This window comes from Tripterygium wilfordii, chromosome 17 (genome assembly GCF_013401445.1).
Source record: "Tripterygium wilfordii isolate XIE 37 chromosome 17, ASM1340144v1, whole genome shotgun sequence".
In the NCBI taxonomy this organism is placed as follows: Eukaryota; Viridiplantae; Streptophyta; class Magnoliopsida; order Celastrales; family Celastraceae; genus Tripterygium; species Tripterygium wilfordii.
The window spans coordinates 11,594,605-11,619,294 of record NC_052248.1 but is presented as its reverse complement, the minus strand read 5'-3'; the positions used below and the strand labels follow the sequence as shown (position 1 = coordinate 11,619,294).

The following is a 24,690-nucleotide window of genomic DNA, read 5'->3' as shown; positions in this document are numbered from 1 at the left end:
AGATCTATGACGGGTCCAATCTTAGCCCAGGCGATCAAACTCCCTCTCTATTTGACTGTTCAGCCCATCACCGCTTCGCAGAGGTTTGCTTATAGCCTTATAAGTTAAAATGGAGTTGGGTCATGGGTGGGCGCAAAAGCCTGCGTTGGGCCTGATTGAGTGCTTGTTTCATGCTCAAGTCATGGACCAAAAAATAGAATTATGAAAGCTCGTCTGTGTTGCTGACGCTAAATTACCATAAGAGGAAACACTCATAAACTTGGCAGCCAGTCACTGTACTACACGTGATTGAGAAACCTTTTACTGGTCATAGTTTAGGCAAGTGAATATCATAAATACGCACCTCATACATGTCAATAATATTGACCATTTTGAATTATCCAGTTTTCATCGATACATTGAATCCGCACGATTTTATTCTTCCTTAACCCAATTATTATAGGTTGAAACTCAACTCATTGAGTCAAAGCATAACTACTATGAGTCAACGTCCAACTCACTTGAGTTAGGAAAATATCTTATTACATATTAAGAGTGAGCTTTATCTATATAAATCACTTGGTTGGTTTTGTCGCAATCGATCTGACACTTTGAGTCATAACAGTGAACACTAATGAAGCTTCGAGTCATGTGTGAGTAAAAGTGAAACTCTTTGTGCTTTGACCTTAAAATGTACGTAGAGATGATGATGAATCTTCATGGCCGACATGGATGATCTGGATATTCTTCAAAATCAAGAACCGAACAGAAGACGACTATATATATATATAGTTGTAAGTATATAACTTTCACTAATTACAATGCTACAAATTAAAAGTCATTTTAGGTCTGTCTATAACAAAACAATTGTCAAATAAATGACAGCTAAGTGCGTACACGATATTTGTAAGACCAATACGATTGAGAAAATATTTATTTATTTTTCCTGGAACACCCAATTGACTTACTAGAGTGGCCAAAAGCAGATCCAAAAATCTGCATTAACCTTTTCTTCTTTTCAACTGCTCCTCCTCTTTTTAGATTTTTTCTTGTGTGTGGCAGTGGAATATATCTCATTACTTGGGACAATTAAGGGATTTCACATCTTTACGTGTTGTTTCTCTCAATCACAAATTTCAATAACTGCAAGAAAAAGGCAAAAAAAAAGGTTGAAATCTGGAGCCATTGTATCGTCCTCTCCGTTTGTCACTTTGATGTGTGCAGTAAATCCTTGCCTACTGAGTACTGAAAGTACCGTATATACAGCAATATAGCTACCTACAGCTTGTCATGACCAGCACATCTTCCGGGTACTCCCTCACGCATCAGATAGATATATCCCACATTGCTATTGCTTTTGCTTGGTTTAACCCAAGTCATGTGGTATATAAGAAAGATTCATCTCTCTATAATTCAATGAGACTTTTTCTTGCCTAAGTAAAATTAAGTGAGCCGACTCAGCAAAAACAAAACCTTGTGAGCTCGATATATCAATGAGAGGCTAAAATGAATAATATCGTTGGTGTAAGTACGACAGAGATTTTCAAACATAATATCGGAACAAAGTCTCGGTTCAGTTGGACGGACCTGTACCTATTCACTTATTGGATCTGGCATAATCCAGCGCACAAATGCGACGGAGTGTTACCACTTATTCCACATCAACTTTGGTTTAACCCAAGTGATGTGATATATAAGAAAATCTCATCCCCTATCACTCAATGATGCCTTTTCTCTTGAGCATGAGGACCATTAAGTGAAACGATCTAGAAAGAATAAAATTGTTTGGGTTCGATGTATCCACGGAAAAACCAAAAGGGGGTTGATGTGGGTAGGGTTGAAATTTTTAACAGACAGCTAGACTTTATGAAAAGTAATTTCTCAATAATTAAGTTAATTTAATATGAATTTCAAAGGTTTCTTCCTTAATACATGAAAATACTTTCTAGACATTTTTACATCTTGAAAAAATGGTGTAAATTAGAGTAGTAAAAATATATAAACACATAATAATATTTGACTTATCAATAAAACCTCACGACGTATGAAAAAGTGAACGGTAACGCTACGTATTCATAATAAAATTATTCATAAGAATCCATAATCTATGTGGCATGTTTACTAAACAAGATTACATCACAACTTTTTCATTACTTAAACGAAACTTCAAAATGTTTTCTCTCTCAAAATACATGTTAGATTTCAAAAAAAAATAATTACATATTCGAATTCAGCATGTAAAACTCTTTTCAAAAAACTCATTGTTGATAGGTTTAATCTGGGCGTTCTTTATTTTTTTTTTGAGAAGATTAATCTAGGAATGCTTAATTCCATTGTATAAAAATCCACAACACTTAAAACAATATAATTACGTATAGAAAAGTGTAATAAGAGATTGTGTTTGTCAAAAATAATGTAATAAGAGATTGTATTAACCAGAAAGACCGTGTTAAAGTAATGTAATTGTCACATGATTATGGACGATTAATCGATTATATATGAAAAACCGGGTGGCAGGGGTCTGTTGTAGTAAAAACTACAACAGACCCCGTTGTAGGTGATTTGGATCACAAAAATTTTTTATTTTATTTTGAAAAAATGATAGATGTGTAGTTTATGATCTAACGAATTTAACGATATATTTTTTGTTCGAAACAAAAATCAAATTCATCATGATCCAGACACCGAATGTTTTGAGTTTATATCCGACAGTCTAAAATTGTTAAGCATTTTTCATGTAGCATATGATTTTTGTTTTTAATAAAAATTATATCGTTAGATTATAAACTACATATCTATAATTTTTTCAAAATAAAATAAAAAAAATTTCACCCTCAAATAGGTATTATAACCGGGCCTATTGTAATTTTATTACAGTATAGCCCCGGCACTCTACCTTATGGATATATATAATTTTCGAAAAGTGAAAAACCATTTCCACGAAAAATATGAAACAACAGAGAAAACAAATAATATGGTTATAGAGAATAGAGATAGAATAGCAAAGAAAAGAAGTCAGACGAGCGTAAAAAAACAAAAGTGAAAGAGAAGAGCGTGGACCCCACCCCTGACTCCATTGTGGTTCCCTGGCCTCGAAACTCTCGCCTCTGCTGAATGTTACACGACAGACGAGGCCCTCCTTTTTTATAAAAGTTAAAACTTGAAAGTGTAATTTTTTTGAATAAAATAGGGTAAAATAATAATTATTGCACAGGTACCACCGGTGGATGCCCAGCTGAAATCGAATGTTGATGTGATTTGTTCAAGGAGTGTAATATCATATGGGTAGGGGTAGCAAAAAGAATTGATTTCGGATTGGTTCCGGGACGAAGAATTTGTATGTGTTTACGAAATATTGAAATGTTCGGAGTTTAACGCGGCTTGAATTTTGATCATATTTAATTGATCAAATCTGAATTGATTTAAATGCTCACACGTAAATTGGACAATAATATAATTCGGGTTAGGATCTAGACAAGTAAACCGAAAAAGATTTTTATATTTGGACTTGGACCTATTTTAAAACCGGTCAAAAAAATTGGTTTCAACCCGAATTTCAGACATATAACTTATGTCGAAACTTGATTTAATCCAGATCGGACAAATTCGATTATCTGGACCATATATAGTTTTGCTACTCCTAATTATGGGGTAGGGGCAGTGCTTAAGAGTCACACGAGATGGGGGCCCAAGTTTAACATCACAAGTTTGTGCCTAAGTCTCTATTGAAAATCCAGGTTGACAATAGAAGGGTTGTCCTCCCTATAAGCTAGACTCCAAACCCACCATCTTAGGGTTGTCCTCCCTATAAGCTAGACTCCAAACCCACCATCTTTCGATGTGGGATTCTCATCAATCCTCCCCCCTTGAGAGCATGCACGTCCTCATGCATGGCCTTGACTGTACCATTTCGGCATACGGCCCACTTACAACCCCAAGCCCACTTACCGCCCCAAGCCTTGCGAGTCAGGGTCAGGTCCAGTGGATCTAGGGCTTTCCCAGTTACTTATAACGACATTTTTTCTTTCTTTCTTTTTTTAAATACCTTTTTCTCTTTTCCAACCTGTCCACAATGGACACGGCTCACTGTCTGCTAATCCAACTCCACAAATGAATGGGCGCCCATGGGCCTGCACACAGGGGCGTGTGCTCTCAATGAAAGCACCAATGATGAATACCCCCACACGGGATAGGGTCCCAAGTCTAGCGTCACAAGTTTGGGCCTAACTCTCTATTGAAAACCCAGGTTGATAATAGGAGGTTTGTCCTCCCTTATAAGCTAGACTCCAAACCCACCATCTTCCGATGTGGGATTCTCATCACCCATCCCGTGTGACGGTTATTCATCATTGATGCTTTCATTGAGAGCGCACGCCCCTGCGTGCAGGCCCGTGGACTGACACTATCGTAGGCGGACTTGCTTCAGAGCCCATTCCTTTGTAGAGTTGGAAAAGAGAAAAATACCGTTAAAAAAAAAAAGAAAAAAAAAAGGCTGTTATAAGTAACTGGGAAAACCCTAGATCCATTGGACCTGGCAAAACTATGTGACCCTGGCTCGCAAGGCTTGAGACGGTAAGTGGGCCTTATGCTGAAATGGTACAGTAAAGGCTATGCACGAGGACGTGCATGCTCCCAAGAGGGGAGGATTGATGAGAATCCTTCTCCCACGTCGGAAGATGGTGGGTTTGGAGTCTAGCTTATAAGGGAGGACAAACCTCCTATTGTCAACCTGCGTTTTCAATAGAGAGTTAGGTCCAAACTTGTGATGTTAGACTTGAACCCCATCCCGTGTGATGGGTATTCATGAAATGGTTACGACTGAGAGTAGACCAGACGTGGTTGCGCTATTATTAAACTGAATGTCATTACCAAAACGCTCTATGTTGCAGTTAAGGATCGAATTTTGTGTTGTTGGAGGACTCAATTACTGTAGTTATGCTTTGAAAAGCAAAAAATATGACGAGTCGTTTATGAGACATTTCATTCAACTAGCCAACCATTTAATACACATTTAGAGACACGCACAGGTTGGGGATGATTGCTTGTAAGCAGGTGCAACGAGAGTATTTTTTTACTAAAAATTCACTCTCTAGTACGGAGAAGGAATCTATCCGAAGATTGTAGCATTTTTTTTTTTACTAAAAATAAAACTACTAATAATTAAGTGATGGGGTTCCATTATTGGACAACTCAAAATAATTAATTGACTCATTTCAATTACCTTTCATTCACCACCTTTTGATACCTCTTCTTACCGTCAATTATTAAAACCATCATTAGTGATTCGAATAATAATAACAAAATTATATTCGAAAGTTACATATCCATAAAATAAATATCCATAAACTTATATAAATATGTAACATGCTTATGTGATTTATTTAATAAAGTTTTTTATTTTATTTTATTTATGTGATATGTCTATCTGGTTTATCAACTAAATTATGTAAGTTTATGAAATAAAAAATTATGAACATATATTATTTTGAAATTGTTTATGAAATGAAAAATTATGAACATATATTATTTTGGAATTGTATCTTACTGTCATCATGCCAGGTCCGTTACCATCATCATTTATCTATCAGTTGTGAGGTGGCCAATCAAACGGTGGACATAGATAGCCAAGAGACTAAAAAGAGAGTGCATGGAGTGTGGCGTGGTCTTTTCTATTGTACAGATTCGTCTTTTTTCATTCAACGTTAGTTATGGGGTGTTTTGGAATTTAATATAAGCCCCCCACCACCACCAGTCCCAACATCATCATTCCATTCATCATTTCACAATCACACGCCCCACACTCTCTCTCCCGCCCCCTCCCTCTCTCTCTCCCTCCCTGATCTCACATACAGACACGGTAGACACATGAGTCGCCCTTGAAGATAGGCGATACTCTTGGGGGATTTAAACAGATTCAATACCGCAGTCCTGATGATCCAGAGAGATGAAGAGAGAGAGCTTCTTTTTTGAGGGGAATGTTGTCTGGCTCGAGGACACTTGGATCATTCGATCGATTCTTTTGAACCTCGATTCGATGATGGCTTCGTCGGACCAGGCTTCATTCCCCCCAATTATTTGCTCATGCTTGATAGATCCAGGACAGAGATCCAGAGATCTGCATGAAGAGGCTAGGGTTTGCTTTCCTGATCTCGATCCTCTTCAGGTTTTTTAGAAATAAATTTGTCTGTTAGTTATTTGTGCAGATTGGTGCGATGATAAAGTATTTGACTAAGTTCTGGAGCGGTAAAAAGGCCCTCATGATGACATACTTTTTGATATGTGCGTTGGTTTTTCTGATTGTGTTGCCTTTTGAGGTTCATCATTTGGCGGATTCTTCTTATGATGGCTTTTTCCAGAGTATCTGAGATTTGTCTATCTGTTACAGATCTGGTCTCCCTAGCTCTTCTCTCTCTTAGGGTTGGTTTCAGACTCTAGTTCTTGACTCAGAGAGATATTCTGGATGAACCCAAACTAATTTTGTCCAAAAAAAAATCATTCCTCTTCAAATAAACTCTTAACTATATTAATTTTCTTAGGATTTTGTATTCGCAACTACTTCATATCATTGATTAGTGGAAAAATATTTGCTGCCGGTGATGTATAAGTATAGCTAAACAATATTTACCATCGACGGTTCGAAGTTAACGCCCACCCAACTGTCAGAAGATCATGTTGAGTTGGGTGGTTCATTTATTACCAAAAAAAGTAGTAGTAATGTCTTCTTTAATTTTCATGTAATTACATTATTATTGTTTATGTTTCATAACATATATCATTTAATCAGATTGCTATCGTACTTAATTGCTCTGAACATACAACTGTGAAAGTAATATGATATTTGTGAATAGAGTACTATATATAGGCAACATGCGCGCTGTGAATGTATACAACTCACTGTAGAGATTTTAGGTTTGGATGTTTGTGATTCTTCATTTGAGATTTGAGATCCACTTCTCTTGATTTACTCTTCCTAGCTTTCTTCTAGACCTTTTGTGTACTGTATTTCATTATTCGTTAATCTGGAAACTAAGTGTTATATTGTTATGTTAAGTGCGGGAAGGTTTGGCATCCACATCTCGATGTCCGCTCGCCACTGGGATTATAGTATGTTCCAAGGGTTAGGGTTGGGCTGTTCGCCCATTAAAATGATACGTGGTTCAGAACGTCGTGAGAGAGTTCCGTCCAGTATGAAAACAACACCAACCTTCTCTGGTTGTCCATGTCACCTGTTTAAGGATTCAGATCCACCACTGAAGGAAGAATGAAAACTAGCTTGTCTAGTATATACAAGGTAAATCTCGTGTAAAGTACTCCTTAATTTCTCTAGTAATATGTGATATGTCTTGTTTGAAGATATGAAGTTAAGTAAGATTTTGTTGTGTATGTGCGTCTTCTGTGCAGTGTACGTTGTAGGAATTCAACAAGATTTAACTCTCTTTGTTCATGTAATCACTAAACAAATGTAAATATACGTACATTGCACCTCTTATAATATATATTATAGGGTACTTATGAATTGGCTTATCTTCTTTTCCCTTGTTTCAACACGTTTTCAAAGTCTTCCATACATAAGTCCATGTTGAAAAGGGAGATTGAATAAATGCTGTCTTGTAAAGGACTACTTTTTGGGAAATTGAAGCTTTTTTGACCTTTGCATAACTCATATAAAGTTAAACATTTGCCTTTTTTTAGCTGTCTGTCCATGATTTTCATTATCTAGAGATCATGGAGGGAGGAGGACTTTAATTGGGCCAAGTTTGTTGAATTCCCATAAATAGAAGCTTTTGTGACCACAACTTTCTATGAATAATTGGTGCATGGGGCATACCACTTGACCTAAACCCTAAAAAGCTCATTTAAAGCTTTGGACTTGTATAGGGTTTGAAGGTGTTATGGACCTAATTGGTTGTATATATAGCTTGTTCACACTTGTATAATTCGGATTTCAAACTTTGTGTTGGAATCCAAGGCCACTTTGTTCACGCTTTTTGCCATGTGGGGGATCAACTCTTGATGTTCAAATTGTGAAAGGTCTCTTCGTCATTGTTATTATCTCATTCGCAAACAGTAGTCCACTAGATTTTCTAATACATTGTGGCAGAATTTCGATTCATCGGCCTCTCTATACAATTAGACTCTTGTCGATTGAAAGATCATCTATGGAAATTGTTTAAGCGTGTAATCAGCTACTATGGATTGTATAGTCTAAAGTTAGATTTTGAGCGCACAGGCCTGACAGTCCGAGTTGGATGTTCAAATGACAAACTTATATGGTGTTGGTTAAAAAAAGAAAGAAAGATGAACACTATTTACACCCTGTACTTTACTAACTACACCCAATTAACGTTGCAAAAGACGTTATATCTTTCAGCACCCCATTGTCCGAACCTACAAAAAGTTTCATTCGATTGTTTGAAACTGATAAAGATTCAGATTCAGTAGAAAATTTCGAGTCAGATTTTCAGTAAATACCGAATGTAATATGATATCAAGTCATTTATATGTTCTCTATTCATAATATGCCTTGTAATTTCGGTTGATGTGACCTGCAGAACTACCGATCAATAGTAAGGTGATTGATGAACAACGTCACGTTGCCGCATTAATATGGTGCTCCCACGGTTGGTTGAGTTCACATTTCACTATTTGAGTAGTATTTGGGATTTGGGAAGACGATCCAGAGGCCTATAGATGATTTAGGGAGACAAACACAGACAGTTCTGCTGGAAACAGTTTGCCTAGATCAAAACAAATGGGGACTACTAGCTAGGGTTTTGTACAGCTTCATCAATTCATCTTGGGTCCTGTTGCTGGACGCTCCTCTCAGAGTAACCACAATGGTACAATGTTATGGGGGACAACAAAATGCATTGAGAGACGTCTTTTATTGAGATGGGTTACGAATGAAAATGAAATATTACATGTATTGATACAATTATGTAAATTTATAGGTGTAATTGTGAGTGTGGTTTTAGTGGGGCCCATGTTTAGAGCCAATCATATTCCATGCTTGCAAGTTTTGTCCAACAAATTTGAGACGACAAAATGTTACAATTGAAAAGCCTTTTTATACATGGCTCATTAAATGGGACAACAAATATCCTCCATTCCCCATTAAAACTACACCAGTGTAGGTTCTCCGACATTGATCCCCATTTGATGCTAGCTTCATCACCGTTTCCTTAAAAAATTAAATTTGGATAATCGAAAGTAGCAAACTATAAATAGTAGTACTCTCCTGCCTCCTTTTCACTATTCAATGAGTTTTTACGACAACTGTTGAGATTTAGGCTCTTGGGATGGGCTTGGATCATTGGCCCATTAAGAGGAAATGTAAATTGCAGGCCACATCCACTACCACTTGGGCCAAAACATTGCAAAGACAAGACCAACCTTTTTGATGATATTTGTTTTCAATTTGACATCTCCACCCTCCACTTCTCCTCGACTTTGCATATCCCTTTTTCACCAAAAATACACATCGATGCATACCCCTTTATGATCTGATATTATTTTACTTTTTGGTGTTTCTAATGAGGAATTTAAATTTTATGAAAACTAGTGATTTTGTATTCATCAAATTACAATTGTAATTTGATGTGAATGGAGATCGTCTTATGAGCCTCGTTGGCTCCAGGAGATTGTATTGACAAATTTATTACCATCTTCTACTTAATAAAATGCAATCCTCCCGTTTCAAAAAAAAATAAATTACAATTGTAAAATTAGAGATAAGTCCCTCAATTAAAATTTTTATTCCAATGAAGGCATGTAAATAAGTTTTGTTTTATAAGGTCCTTAAAGATTAAGATAATATTCCACAAAAAACAAAAAAAAGTTATAAATATTTATTTTATTGACATAAATACTCTCATCTTCCCCATTTGACACCCAAATCAAATCTTCCTCCTCAGGTGGCTATTCTGGCCAGTCAATGAGTGGGGATGGTGCGCCTATGTCTGGATTACACTCCCGTGATAGTTGCTTGCGGCAGCATTGTCTCTGATGACCGAATTGAGCAATTTTCTTCACAGGTGGCCTCGGCTTCACGGAGAGAGATTTTGGTCTTTTACAATTAAAGGGATATTTTGGTAAGTTAGAAACTTTTGTCCTTATTTCAAAAAAAAATTGTTACTTATCCTCATTGGAACAAAACTCTCACATTTTGTCTTTTTTTTTTTGTGTAAATATCTCATTTACAGTTATCTCCTTATTTGTAATAATGTGTTATTTTTGTTTAAAAAGCATAATGATACCCACCAATGAGAGTTGACTTGGTTGGCAATCGACTGGTTTAGGCATATGTGTGCCCAAGATTTGATTTCAACTGTAAGCATAATTCTATGTGGTATTTTAAAAAAAACACATAATAAATAATATTCAGGAATTAAGATTTAGAATTTAAATTTATGACGTGTTTAGGGGTTTATATTTTTTTACCTACTTGGATGATAATATAGTGACGAATTTTTTTGGGGCCAAACTGTATAGACTCAAGAGGTCCTGAGTTTGATTTTTACTGAGAACAATATCTTTGTGGTTACGCATTGAGTTTTAACTCAACGTACTCTATAGTCAGGTGGGCAAAAAAGAAAAATTAATTTCTATTAATTAATTGCATTATACGATAGTAAAAAAAGTAAATAAATTTATCTAATAAACTTTTCAGGAAGGTGACTTTGATACTTTTGGTAATTAACAACGTCAATACAAAGTTAATTTGCTCTATTTTCCTCTAATTTTGCTTATATCTTATTGGCTAAATTAAGGTGTGGTTTGATTCGTGGAATCGAGCTTTTTAGAAGTAAGAGTTTTCCATTTGCCAATGATTCCTATTTTTAGTTGGTGAAATCTTTGAAATTTTAGAAGCATTCCAGCAGTGTGTGACATGCATTCATTGGATGTGGTTTTCAATGGGTCTCTTGTTATGATGTCATCACACTCAATGAATGCATGCCACACACGATGCTTTTATTACTGGGATCCTTAACTTTGTTGTTTAAGGAAAGTTGGATTATTCCCAAAAAAAATTCTCGTTTCTTCCCAAAAAGAGAAGAATCCTTGAAATCCTCACTTATTTTTGATTAAATACCTATAACATCATGTTGAAAAGTACATAATTTTGCCAATATCTCACAATTATGCATTTTCAATATGTCATTTTTATATTTTTTCATTCCTCGTTTATTTAATCTGATCACATAATTTTTTATTTTTTTATTTTTTACAGTTTTTAATTTAGATATTCAAATTAAATTATCATTTTTAATTTAATTTTTCATACAATGTGAAATAATTGAAACTTTTATTCTAACAAAACATGATCAGAAAAATCAATGATGTCGAGAAAATAACATAACAATGTAATCCAAACAGTGACTAAGAATGAAGATATCAGAAAAATAGTTTATTTTCTGACATCCTCTTTCTATTCACATCTCCAAATTCACAAACAAAACATAAGATTATCACAAATGCTAAAGCCCCTCACAAATCCTAAATTTAGAGGTAACTAGAGGTATCTCACAATTGTAATCCACAAATTTTATTTTTTTAATATCTTTACAATTTTTAACATGGATGTTAATGTGAAATAATTATAAATATATTATTTTATACTATATATGATAATAAAGAGTATTTAAATAATCTAAATATTATTCTATTATAATTTTTTTACCTCTAATCAAACATGACCAACAAAACCAACAATGTGAGAAAATTAATGTTGCATTGTTATTCAAATATTAACAAAGAATGAAGATGTCGAGAGAATAGTTTTACGACCATCCTCTTTCCATTTTTCTTTCCAAATCCGTGAACCAAACGATCCATACGTCCGACAATGGTACGTCGTCTCGCGGACCCACTGTCTTCTTTATTTTACCCTTATAAAATATACAGCACGTGCTAAAATACCAATAATGTTCTTATGATGTTTTTGTTTTGTTAAAAAGTGGAGATTGATTTGTCAGTGTAAATCTACAGAAGAGATGAAGCTGACGAGACACCCTCGATGTCTACGTGGACATGTTCAATCCTGCTATTGGCTGTCCATAATTCTCTCACTACAAAACGACGCAACATTCGTCGGCAATTAAAGATACCTTCATCCACGTGTCAAGTCTTTTTCGCCACTCACAGTCCACGTGCCTCCACAACCCTGAAATTACAACTTTACCACTCGTTTGCCCTGCTGCCCCATACGAGTCCGTTACAACAATAAACTACCTAACCTAATAAACCACCTAACCTAACCATTGATATCATCAACCGTCAACTTTAATCGGACGTCTTAGAAGTAAGCATGTGTAAATTAGAAGCAAAACCCTACTCACACTTTATAAAATCCCCCAATTTCAGATTCCTCCTATAAAAACACCTCCTTTCCATCTCAATTTTTTACTTCTCCTTAATTCTCTTATTCCTTCTTTGTATACGTTCGTGATTTCAGTATCTCCAATGTTAATCGACCATGACTAACATTCCAAGGTCGCTTAGATATTCTTCTCGTACCCTTTACAGGCAAGCAATCGTAGCAGACCCCTGGCCGTTTTCCTGTGAAAATTGAAATTTTCTCGGGAAACAAACAGTAGGATTAGTTAGATTTTCTTTTCTTTTTTTTGGATTTTGGATTTTCTTGTTTTTTTTTGCAGGGGAAATCTGAGATGGGTAGCGGCGGCGGAGAGAAGGGTTCGTCAAGGAACTGTCATCTGCATCTGCCACACAAGAAACAACAACAAGAAGAAGTGATCCGAGATGTCCCGAAGGGGTGTTTGGCAATCAAGGTGGGACAGGGAGAGGAGCAGCAGAGGTTTGTGGTGCCTGTGATTTACTTCAATCACCCGCTGTTCATGCAGTTATTGAAGGAGGCAGAGGAGGAATACGGGTTCGATCAGAAAGGGACGATCACAATTCCTTGCCATGTTGAGGAATTTAGGTATGTTCGTGGGATGATTGACAGGGAAAAGTCTCTTCATCATCAGCATCATATTGGGTGTTTTAGGGTTTAAAAGGCCTAACCTCCCTCCCTTGAAAGAATAGCGAATTTTAATGAATGCTTTCTGGGTTTTGTAAATCTTTAGGTTTCTGGTTGTGGGTGAGTGATGATGATGAAGAAGATGGTGCAATCATAAGTACAAATGTTTTAGAGATTTTGTTAACTTTGTTTAATGAGAAAGCCAAAGTAGCATGCTTTTCATATATTCCAAGTTTTTTACTCTTTTTTTTTCTTTCCTTGTTAGGGTGTATTATGAATATCCATTGTTAAAGGAAATCCATTAACGTTGGCATCAAGAGAATAGAGAGGTGCTATTTCAGTGGGAGAGAAAATAAAATGCTAACAACCCAAATGGTGGTAGGGTCAAAGGAGATTTTAACAGATATGGTTTGGAACATATATGGTTTGAAATCCTGCTAGAATTTGCTTTTATCTTTTTCGGATTCAGTTTGTATTTGATACTATCATATCCTTTTAGGACTGTTAGTTATTATCTTGAATTGGTGTATATAATGGTATACATTTGCAATAACACCACAGAAACGACCTCTTTGTGGATTGATCCTAGTTAACATAGAAGGTATATTTCACCAAAATCAATAGCATGTATCATCTAATCACCATTATTTTATTCTTTACCCATTTTCAATTTTTAATACCTTAGGATGCGGCCCATGAAGACCAAGGCCCTAAAACGAGCAATTACAACCCAACAGTATATCAAGGCCATCGACATCATAACCCTAAAACGTACAATTACGGCCCAATAGTGACGCCGACAACATCGAATATTGTGCCTATAACACTAGACCCCCATAACTTCAAATATAAGCCACATCATATTTTCTACTTCGACTGTCCCTACCTACACGTTACGTGACCTGTTGTCACTAATTTATTTGGTTGCACACTTGCACCCCTTGAAACATATGTCTCATCAATTACTTCGTAATCTTCTTGAGACACCCACTATTTACGACAAAAAATCTGAAATAGCTAATCCCTCTTTGAAAAAAATACTAAATCCCATGCATTTACTCTTACACATACCTAAAATACTTTGAACCCAACCAATTATCAAGATCGTTATCTTGGGCGTTACAAACCAACCTCTACTATAAAAGGAGTTCTTGTTAGGGTGTATTATACTGACCAAAGTGGGTTTCATAGTAAAAGGAAAGTTTGAGGAGATGGTCTGGTGTTTGTAATGGGCATTGAATGGGAGTTAGGTGAGGCAGAGGTGATGCAGTAATCAGTGTTGCGGTGCATGTTGTTGTTGTGTTAGGGGCATACATGTGTGACCATCAAACAAAAGTAAGTTCGAAGCTTTATGAGATTTGTATTTATTGAGGAATAAACGACACCGCTGCCCTCTCATGTTTTATGTTGCAGCAGTTTCAGTGGTCCGTTTGGGATTTTACTGTTATTTAAATTTGTTCACACTACCAATTAAAATGTTGTGCATCGGTTTTTGAGAATTAATTGTATGACTATTTATTAAAAATTTAATTATAGGAAGGGAAAGGGTAGAAATCACTTCAGTTTTTCCTACCGTTTTAATCGTAAGTGACGCCACTATAGTGGCTTCTACAACAAGACCCTCGTCCGATTATATGGATAAATATTGGATAGCAACGTCTTTTTGTATTTTTAATATATTATAACCTAAATTAGGTATGAAGAACTGTCATTCTGGACTAAATCTATTTCTCAATTATTATTATTATTATCATTATTATCCAAAACAGTTTACCATGTAGAGGGATATTTTTATATTTTGAAGTGCAACTGCAGAAAACGATATGAAAATTGCTTCACACATTCCCCATTAGTTTTTGTCATTTTCGATGATTAGTGGCCAAGTCAACCAATCTTCTCTATTGATCAATACAAAAGCATGCGTTCACTTTTGTTGAACAAATTAAATTATTTACTAATGGATGTTGAAAGGTCATGCTAGTTGTCCACTTAGTCTTTATTAATATGAAGTTTATTTGTCCAATATACCGAGTTGAAGCATTTTATACCCTTTTCTTCTCTTGTAGTAGGAATAAAAGAAACAGCACAACCGAACCACTAGTTAAAGTGAAAAATATATGATATATATCACCTTGATGATCAAGGTTCGAATACCCCTCCCCGTTTCAAAAAAAAGAGAGTAAAAGAAACGAATTACGTTACATTTTACAAGACTACATTGCTCAAAAATGGAAAGGCAAGTTCCTGTGTCCATCCTTCCACAAGGAAAACAAAAAAGAGAGTTTGGGTTGAAGACTTCTTTGTGACTTGACCACCACCATATATATAAATCTATGATTGCATTGCTCTTAAAGTTCAGTGATACTTACTACACACTCAACTCTTGTCCAATACTACTATTTTTCTAGTCCTGGACAAACAGGGCAGCCCACTTGAAGAACCAGATATTGCAGTCCACCAAACAAAACATTAGACACAGATTTTTGTTCGTGCAAAACGTACTGGCGACCGGTGACTGCTACGTTTAAACACCTCGTATCCTATCCATGCCGCATATAATAAAAGAGGAAACTACAACTACTGGTGAAGAACACCAAACTTTATGAGACTGGCACGATCAGTACTGCTATAATTGGGCTTTCCTGTAGAGAAAATGCAAAGACTAGAGCTACCACCACCAAGAGAATCCATTCAATCCAGACCACTTATCCACAGTTGTACTCAGGTGGCCGACCGTTGTCCTGTTGATATCCGATGGACCTTCACATCTCATTTTCTTCCCGAAAAACTCATGCAAACTATTCATTATGTATCATGTATAGTTACAAGAATTTGAACTAAATAACAAAAAGCTCCAGCAATCAAAATAAGAACTAGTTGTTGTCAACCTATGTTCTTTTTAGCTATAAGAGATATAGCAGTAGCATTTCAAGCTTAACCTCATTTACAAGAAGGAAATGCAAAAATTGGGTGCCAGAAGAGAAAAAAAAAATCTTTAAACTCACCTCTCTATAATCTGAGAACTGCCACTGACTTCTATCATTCAATTATGCACATTATTATATATGTACCCCCACCTTCAACCTCAAGAGGAAACATATCCCTCACAGCCCAGTCCAGCCAAAAGCAGATAAATTTTCTGGAAACTATGTATCACAAGCTAGAAGAGAGCTAATGTTGTCTTGTATTTGAGCTACGAAGGGTAACGCCATGTAAAAATTTTGTATAACCAAGTAAACTAAGCTTTCCATCTGTGTTTCTGATCCAATCTTTCATAAATGAATAGGCCGAAGGTCCAACATTCAATTCCTGCAGTCATGTATGACCAATTCAAAAGGAGTTTCCCATACGAAACTCTATGAAACAAAAGGTAATATTATGATCATGTTTATTTGAAAAGGCTATATTAAACATACCCGTGCCAATTCTTCGATTGAGATGACTCGGTTACCTTCCCGCTCAAAATTCTGGAAAGCAGTAGAAGCAATTTGCTCCCATCCTTCAAGAGCCTCCAGTTGATGGGTGCTGATTGCAGCCGCACAGAACTCTTCAAAGTACATTTTTCTATAAGAAAGTGACTCCATCTGAAGTACAGAAACTCATAAGTGGAAGAAAATCGAAAGTCTCCATTTGTTATATTATAAAGAAAAAAAAATACAAATTAAGTGATGCACCCAAATAAAACAATCTAATTAATAATACAGCAGAGGGAACCAAAAGATGCTGGCAAGTGACAATCAATTAACATGTAAACAATGATGCCAATAGTCAATTGCCTCGGTATATAAATCTTGGAAACTGCTGGTTAAACTCTTTTAAGTAATTTAACTCAATCATTGGAAAATCCTAATCCAATTAAGTAAACTTGTGTGAGGGGATTTTTTGGGGATCCTGCACTCTCACCTAAGGAATTGTCCGCCTTGGGTTGGGCTTGGCCCAGGCCAGCATGACTTTATTTCAGGCGGGATGCCCGCCTCCCTCACTTGAGCCCATGACCTCTTGGAGGTGGGAGAGTGAGTACCCATCTTACCATGACCTCTCGGAGGTGGGAGAGTGAGTACCCATCACAACTTGCAAACTTTAAATTCTTACACATAAAACAGGCAGAAGGTGCCGTAAAAGATCTATATTATGGAAATTAAGACAATGACAATATAATTTACCGCGCTAATTATATCAGGAACTCGTGACTCCCTCATGGCATCAGTTGCATTTCTTGCAAGAGCCTGCAATATAAAGAAAGTATAAAAAAAATAGAAAACCTTAAACGAAAAAAAGGGGCTAAAAGTAAATAACCATGACTAAAATAACATCTCCCGACTTGAAACAAAAAGCTTAATAGAGATTGAAGCAAGAACTAACCACTCGGAAATGATCAAGCGAAACACTGCCATCATTGTTTGGTTCCAAGAGCATGAATTGAGCTCTAAGATACAGCAGCTCGTCTTCAGTCAGAGCTTTTGAGAGAGCCTACAATGAGACATGAGTCACAATGTTATCAAAAATTAAGTTTCATAACCTCCTAAAGAGATATAAAGAGAATGCCATACAATTGAATTCCCCAACATGGGTAAGGATTCAAGCATTCGTATTGGGGAATATTATCAATTAAACATCTCATAATATTGATTTCTACAAGGATATCAAAGTTTCAGTAAATTCAGCCAATAAATAAAATAGTTGTCAAAAGCGCACAAGGCGCAGTGCCTGCGCCTGCACCTGGACCAGTAGCAAGGCGCTGGCCTTGCAGAGGCGACGCCTAGGCGAGCACCTCTGCTCAGACGAGGAGTGCAAGGCGCAGCGCCTCGTGCGCTTTCTCAGTTTCTATTTTTTTTAAAAGGAAACAACCAAAACGACGAGGTTTTGAATTTCTCACTTATGTGTTTATCACTTATGTGTTTGTTATGTTGAATTTCTCTATTATTAGAATTATTTTTATTTCTAATTTTAATTTTGCGCCTTTCTTCGTTCGGGCGTGAGCTTTAAGTGAGCCTTGCGCCTAGGCGATATAAGACCCTTTGCGCTTTGAGTGCGCCTTGCGCCATTGACAACTATGATAAAAACTAAGGACAAGATCAATGCTTCCTACTTGGATAAGCAGAAATTGATTCCATATCCTAAGTACCAATAAAATCTGCTAGACATATGTTGCTGATTATCTCATGAATCATGCAATGCTTGATTAATTCAATGGTGTGTTGCATGTCATGGCTAAAATGTCAACACATATCCACCATATAGGGATTAACAAGTTAAAGGGAAAAAAATGACGAGGATAATACCTTCAGAGCTGCACGTTTGAAAGGTGTTGCGTGAAGGTATGATTTGACTAGCTTGTAGATCAATATATCCAGAGGGATAGGACGAGCATCATCCCGCAACCATGGATGAGCTGCAATTATAATAGTGATTTTAGTTCCAAAATAGGAAATAGAAGGAAAAAACCAACCAAGAAGAAGCAACAACGTTTTTGTCTAACTCATTAATTCAAAACATATACACTTTCGCAAGTGATTTCCCAAAAACTTATTGTGAAAACAATTCAAATCCTCTCATTAACAAACATAATCTAATAAAAGCCCCTGACACCCGACTTACTTAATGCTTGGACGGCGGTCATTCTTTTTCTATAGTCCTTGCTTAAAAGTCTCCTCACAAAGTCCTTGGCTTCTGGAGTGACAGAAGGCCAGGGTAAATCATCAAAGTTGGGATCAGATCTCAAAACTGCACGAAAGATTCCTGACTCTGTACGTGCCCAGAAAGGCCGACTCCCACATAGCAAGATATAAGCAATCACACCAATGCTCCATATATCTGCTTCTAGACTATATGATCTATGCAAGACTTCAGGTGCAACATAGTAAGCACTTCCAACAATATCATTGAGTCTCTCATCTGCAAAATGTACAGAGAGAAGGAACATTCTAAAAAAACTTTGAAATGTCACTGTCATATGACTCGTCAATGAAAAAAAAAGTATAATTTTCAAAATATAAAACTCTGGTATGCATAGAACTAAACTCTCTTTTAACATTACATTATTTGAGGGCATGAATGACCTGCCATGTGTGGCAATTTTTTTGTTAACTCTAAAATCATTTGCTTTTAAGTAGTAGTATGGATTGCGAACTTTTAACAGAGAAGGAAACAGGCCACTCATTCCATTCTGCATTCTTGATTGAGTATGCACATTGTAATGTCATTCCGCTACCAAGTGGACCATACAAAAGCAATCAATAACTGTGATTGGCAACTTAAAATAGAGTTACGAATGAATAATACCTGGTCTGATAAAGTCAGAAAGGCCGAAATCAATAAGCTTCAAGTCAGAATCTTCACTTGCAGAAGAGAAAAGGAAATTCTATCAAGGAAACAAAAGATTATCAGAGTTTTTTTTTTTTTTTGCATTAAAGTATCTCATGAGTTAAAAAGCCGAAACCTCAGGCTTCAAATCACGGTGTACAACGCCTTGAAGATGACAAAACGCAACCACACTTAAGATTTGCACAACTATAGCTTTTGCATCTTCCACTGTGTATCTTCCCCCTCTGCATCAATGAAGAAATTTGTCTTCACACTAATGTATAAGATTGAAAAACTGCTCTCTATTTTTGAATTGGTTTGTATAAAAAATTTATAGGATTTCAAAGAAAAAGGCATGAAGCAAAAGCAATCATATATATTCCATATTTGATCGTGTGATACATAAAACCATAAGATTGATCTCATCCTATCAAATGTAACAGATCCGCAAATGAAACCACTAATTAGTGTGTTTGTCTTCTCTCAATGCTTAGGTTCAAGTCGATGCTTCCACACTCAGAATGATAGGACTTCCGCTCCCAGAAACAAAAACAAAAACTAAGGGTTGGAATATAGGTATCATGCAGGATACGATATCTTACCTGGCTAAAATTCTGTCCAAGAGTTCCCCACCCTCGCACAATCTGATAAGCAAACAACAGAAAAATTCAGCAAAATACAAGATCTAAGAACTAAGAAATGTGAATCAATCAATGGAAATAACAGAATTTTTTTTAAAAAGAGTGTTTCTAATATATTCAGCATAAAAAAAGTAATTTTAGAGTACTTTTTTCATTCTGCTCTCTCGTCTTGAAGGGGTGAGTCTAATATATTCAGTGTAAAAAAAGTAATTTTAGAGTAGTTATTCATTCTACATCATCCATAGCGTGATGAGAACTCACAAGGAAACATATCAGAAATAGAAATATTTTAAATTAAATGTGCATGCAGTGTCCTCGAAAGAATAAGAGATGAGGAAAAAAAAACTGCAATTTAACGAAGACGATAAACTAGAATGGGCAGCAAGAAAAGACGTACTCCATGACTATGTATACGTTATTGGCATCCTCACATGCATCATAAAATTTGACCAGATGTGTGTGTCCTGATAGTCCTTTTAATATTTTCACCTCCCTACGAACATCTTCAATTGAAATTGCAGTTGTCATCTGCCAAATAAATCAAGTCAAAATAACAATAATGAACGGTGAATTTAAATATTTAAAATTGTGAATATCTATTGCAAATTTTGAGCAATATAAATCCAGTGGTCTTAATATGTATGGAAAATAGATGGAAAAGAAACAGGTTTAGCAAATAGATGGAAGAAAATAATAGGTCATACATAAGGCAAACAATTACTTCCAAATCATAAAAAGAAACCGTACAAATATATGGTTCTTCAACAAGTTACATGATTGCAATCAATTGTTAGACAACAAAAAGGCCAAGCAATAACAAGTGCCAGTATGCGCAGTTGCGCACACACGAACAAGTGCCATGCAAATTAAAAAACTCTTCAAAGGTTTCATCGTTTTACTTTCCTGGTATTAATTAAATTATTAACAAGTTTTTACGGGTTCCAATAGCAATATAAGACTTCCCAATCTAAATATATAGGAGAAGAGGTGAAAGCAAAAGGAATCATACATCTACTCTTTTACATGGCCCAAGTAAAGCATTTCATTTTTCGAATCAAACACAAAAAACCTATAAATTACGGTTTACTATTAATTCACTTGCTAATTATACTTTAAGGCATCATTTCCCATCACACTCTCCAGTACAAAGCATGGAGCAATGTTTAGTTTAGTTTAGTTTAGTTTAGTTTAGTTTTTTTTGGATGTCAAAATGTGCTTTAATTGTACTGGTTACATTAAAGTAAACTACTGGAAGAAACTACTTCCACATCTTGCTTCCCAAATTTTATTCCCAAGTCTAAATTACATCAATTAAAGAAATATATCAACTAGCAAAGAGAAATAGCAGCAACTTTCAATAGCAAGGATATGAATTTCAGTCCTATATCACGCATAAAAAATACCAATATGAATTTTTCACGCATTTCATGTCATTAACCAGATGAAGACATTCTTTTAATAATAGTTATTATGTAAAGGCGATCAAGGCTTTCCTGATGTATGTCGTCAGAGAAAAGATGAATACATGATGTATGTGAACCAGATATACATATGCGCTTACACACATGCCCACAATGACATGCACACTTACTGATTTGTCAATCCGACCCCAAAGAAGTTAAGGCACCAAACATATAACTAAATAAAGCAAATACCAATCTATATCTTCTACGAAACACTTTTCAATCACATACCATGGCTACGAACCTTATCATAAAAATATATAATCTCAAAATTCTTTCAAAATATCTATATAAGATTGCAGTGAGAAATGAGAACGCTGTGCTAGAAGTGCAGTTATCTATGATAGGGATAGCTTTGTTGAAGATAATATAAGATCATAAGAGAAAATCATCTGCGATGGTTTGAGCATACATAACATAGTGATGTTGATACTCCAGTGCATAAAGTTGAGTTCAAGTAGGAGATGCTAAGAAGAGAGAGGCTATAAAAGGCATGGATAAAGTAATGAAAAGGCATATGGACCCAAAACAATTAGAGGATATATCTAGATCGAAAAATGGTGAATGCAAATCCACATAGTGGATTCTTAATAGTTCAGGAATTCTTGCAGCTGACTGTAAACGGTTCGAGGATAAATCATCGATAGTAATGAATGAATATAAGCAAAGATCAAAGACAGAAAAGGAAATTCTCAAAACCCCCCATCTTAATACTTACCCATAGTTGCAAGTTATGAGATTGTAATCATTAACATAAAGAATGTTTTTAAATCCTTTCCTGTGCAAATTGCACAGCCACAAAGCACATTGGAATATATAACTATGGCATAACATTGCGTTACAGGAAATTCAATACCTCAAAACAGATAAAAAAATTTACTACTGAAAGTGAAGTTCAAATCCACACCGTATTCCTTTTAAATCTTCTATGATCCGCTTACTAGAGCCTGATTAGAGTTTTTATCGATCTTGCAACATAAAACTAAAGCAGATAAATATATCGCTTGGTGGAATAACAATGCCAAGAGCAACCACATTACAAGTTGCAACAGCACATGAACGAGTATGGAAAGCTAAGACTAGAAATGCTCGTTTCCCCATCAAACAATGTCAATTAGAAAAGATAGCTCTGCGAACGTCTTTATGCATGAGTAAAAGAAATGACGTTGATGTTGCAATCTGATTGTACACAGGAGGGCACAGAGTCCAATTGTCAAATACCCACCATATTTGTCTCATACCTCGAATGATTATTGGAAAGGAGCGGTGCCCTAATATTTGTCTATTTCAACGCAAGTACCAAAACGGTATTGCCGATTTAAGGATAAAAGCAGAGCCATCAATAAAAGATAATGGATCAATTTCAAATGACTTGCATCTTAGGAAAATCCAAAACACCGACATGTCCAAAGTCCAAACAAATCTGAACACCAGATGGCTGAAATTTCCAAAATGAAGGGAAACAATATTGTCAGCCACCACAAATCTTTCTTGAAAGCTAAAACAACACACACGGAGGACTATTTATCGCCAATTGTGTATTATCATCTAGGACTAAGAGATTTGTTTGCTTAGGAGGCCTTCTAGCTGTACGGACAATACTACTGAATTCCTTACAGAGGTCTCCTTTAATCTCAAGAATTGACGTCATAATTAACAGCTGAATCCTAAAGTTCCCATCGAGCACATATCAACAAAACATGCACCTTCAACCCAGTAACAAAAGATTTTATATCTATCAGCACTTGATACAGGCGTAAATATAGAACTTGCGACAATATAAATTTTGAATTGATGTGTTGTGCCACCAAGAGAGTGGAAGAAATTTTGCCATCAGAAAACTAGAAAGTATGAGCTTCAAAATCACTCATACTGCGTAAATCCCAAATTTAAACACAATCATAATCATATATAGTATGCAAACTCCACACCATTGTGACAGAGTAGAGACATAGTCATAATAAAGCAAACTAAAAAGTCCACTAATAAAATGAGTAAACCATAGCAATAAACACTCCTGCATTTGCAAATACAATAACAGGCATTAAAATAAACCACCATTTATGAACCAATCAGAAGAATAAAATTGGCAGCATTGTACCTTGGCTTTGGAGATGATCTTCACGGCAACAGGCTGATCCTTGACCTCACCCTTTTTGCCCCTAGCTGAGCAAGTATGACCAAAATGTCCCCGCCCAATCTCCTTCCCCAGCTCGTACTTGGCTCCGAAATTCTTGCTGTACCCAAAGCTCTTGTCCAGAGCCTGCTGCGGCTCGGTGCTCCCGTCTTCAGGAATCGGACTCTCCTTCGGCTTTCCCACTCCAAGCCGCTTGGCGAGAGAAGCCTTAATGTGCTTCGCCGGCGACGGTGGAGGGAAAGGCCTACGGAAGAACCTCCTCGGAGTCGATGCCCTAGCTGGAGACGGTGAAACTCCGGCTGGCAGAGGGCTCGCCGCCGTGCCATGCGGGTAAGGGCTCGGCCATGGGCTGGGATTCGAGGACCGTGCTGGCGTGTTCTTCACCGACCGCACACCGTTCCCCGGATTGGACGGCGTTAATGGAACCTGGTTCCGATCGCCGGATACGACAACGGTAGTGGTAGTTGTCCCGTCATTTTCATTGGTTGGATTGGTCTTGCCATAACACTGCCCCATCGCACAACCCCTGGTCCGCAGGTGTATCAGATCAGAAGGCAGTCAGAGTCCACACATCGAAGGGCTTAAAAATTCCCTCCAGCGGATCTGACGACCACCGGAAAGAAAACAAAAAAGGAGAGAATGAAGATCCACAGCAAGAAAACGATAAGAGAAGTGAATGAAACTGAGAATTTAGTCAGAGAGAGAGAGAGAGTGAGACAAAGACAGAAAGCGAGAGTGAGACAGACAGAGAGAGGCGAACAGGAATAGCTAAGCCAAATACTTGGGTCTATTAAATGCCGTTTGATTTGTAGAATCAGAAATGGAAATTGAAAATCTGAACGTTTGAACGGCTTGATACGGTAGTCATAGCTCCATTGGAATATGTTCCCCAACCTCCTCTCCCAAGACTGTAATTGTATTATTAATTTATTATTATTATTATACCAGTCGTCTCTCTCTCTCTTGTATCTGAGTTTCGATTTTGTCTTTAGCTACTCTTTTCTCTTTTATTTAATGCTTCTGTGTGTACACATTAAGTCTGCGCTCGCTTGATGTGGCGTGAATTCTTATTCTAAGAGGCCGTTTAGCTACTTCACTTTGAATTTGGACAGCCGAAATTACTAAAAAGGCCACAGTTGTACACGTGTCCTGAAATTGAGTGATTGAATAAGTAAAGTACGACGGATC

The 24,690-nt window shown here is 36.4% G+C and overlaps 2 protein-coding genes across 2 annotated transcripts; one reads left to right on the top strand and one right to left on the bottom strand.

Annotated features, from left to right (window-relative positions):
• The first annotated feature begins 12,381 nt into the window (after positions 1-12,381).
• On the top strand, positions 12,382-13,182 carry LOC119982991 (auxin-responsive protein SAUR32-like). The gene is made up of 2 exons (XM_038826625.1): positions 12,382-12,504; positions 12,636-13,182. The coding sequence occupies exon 2, from the start codon at positions 12,648-12,650 to the stop codon at positions 12,990-12,992; it is 345 nt and encodes a 114-aa protein (XP_038682553.1). The 5' UTR covers positions 12,382-12,504; positions 12,636-12,647; the 3' UTR covers positions 12,993-13,182.
• Positions 13,183-15,739: 2,557 nt separating this feature from the next.
• Positions 15,740-24,359, bottom strand: LOC119982927 (CDPK-related kinase 3). The gene is made up of 11 exons (XM_038826529.1): positions 23,467-24,359; positions 20,300-20,430; positions 19,864-19,905; positions 19,398-19,506; positions 19,241-19,319; positions 18,557-18,853; positions 18,241-18,350; positions 17,321-17,428; positions 17,122-17,184; positions 16,375-16,542; positions 15,740-16,267 (listed from the first exon to the last, which is right to left on the bottom strand). The coding sequence occupies exons 1-11, from the start codon at positions 24,016-24,018 to the stop codon at positions 16,130-16,132; spliced, it is 1,797 nt and encodes a 598-aa protein (XP_038682457.1). The 5' UTR covers positions 24,019-24,359; the 3' UTR covers positions 15,740-16,129.
• Positions 24,360-24,690: the final 331 nt, after the last annotated feature.

Coding starts and splice junctions, on each gene's coding strand:
- LOC119982991 (XM_038826625.1), top strand. CDS start 12,648: ATGGGTAGCGGCGGCGGAGAGAAGGGTTCGTCAAGGAACTGTCATCTG.
- LOC119982927 (XM_038826529.1), bottom strand. CDS start 24,018: ATGGGGCAGTGTTATGGCAAGACCAATCCAACCAATGAAAATGACGGG. Junction 19,906..20,299: donor AACGTATACATAGTCATGGA/GTACGTCTTTTC, acceptor TTTGCTTATCAG/ATTGTGCGAGGGTGGGGAAC. Junction 16,268..16,374: donor CAATCGAAGAATTGGCACGG/GTATGTTTAATA, acceptor ACATGACTGCAG/GAATTGAATGTTGGACCTTC.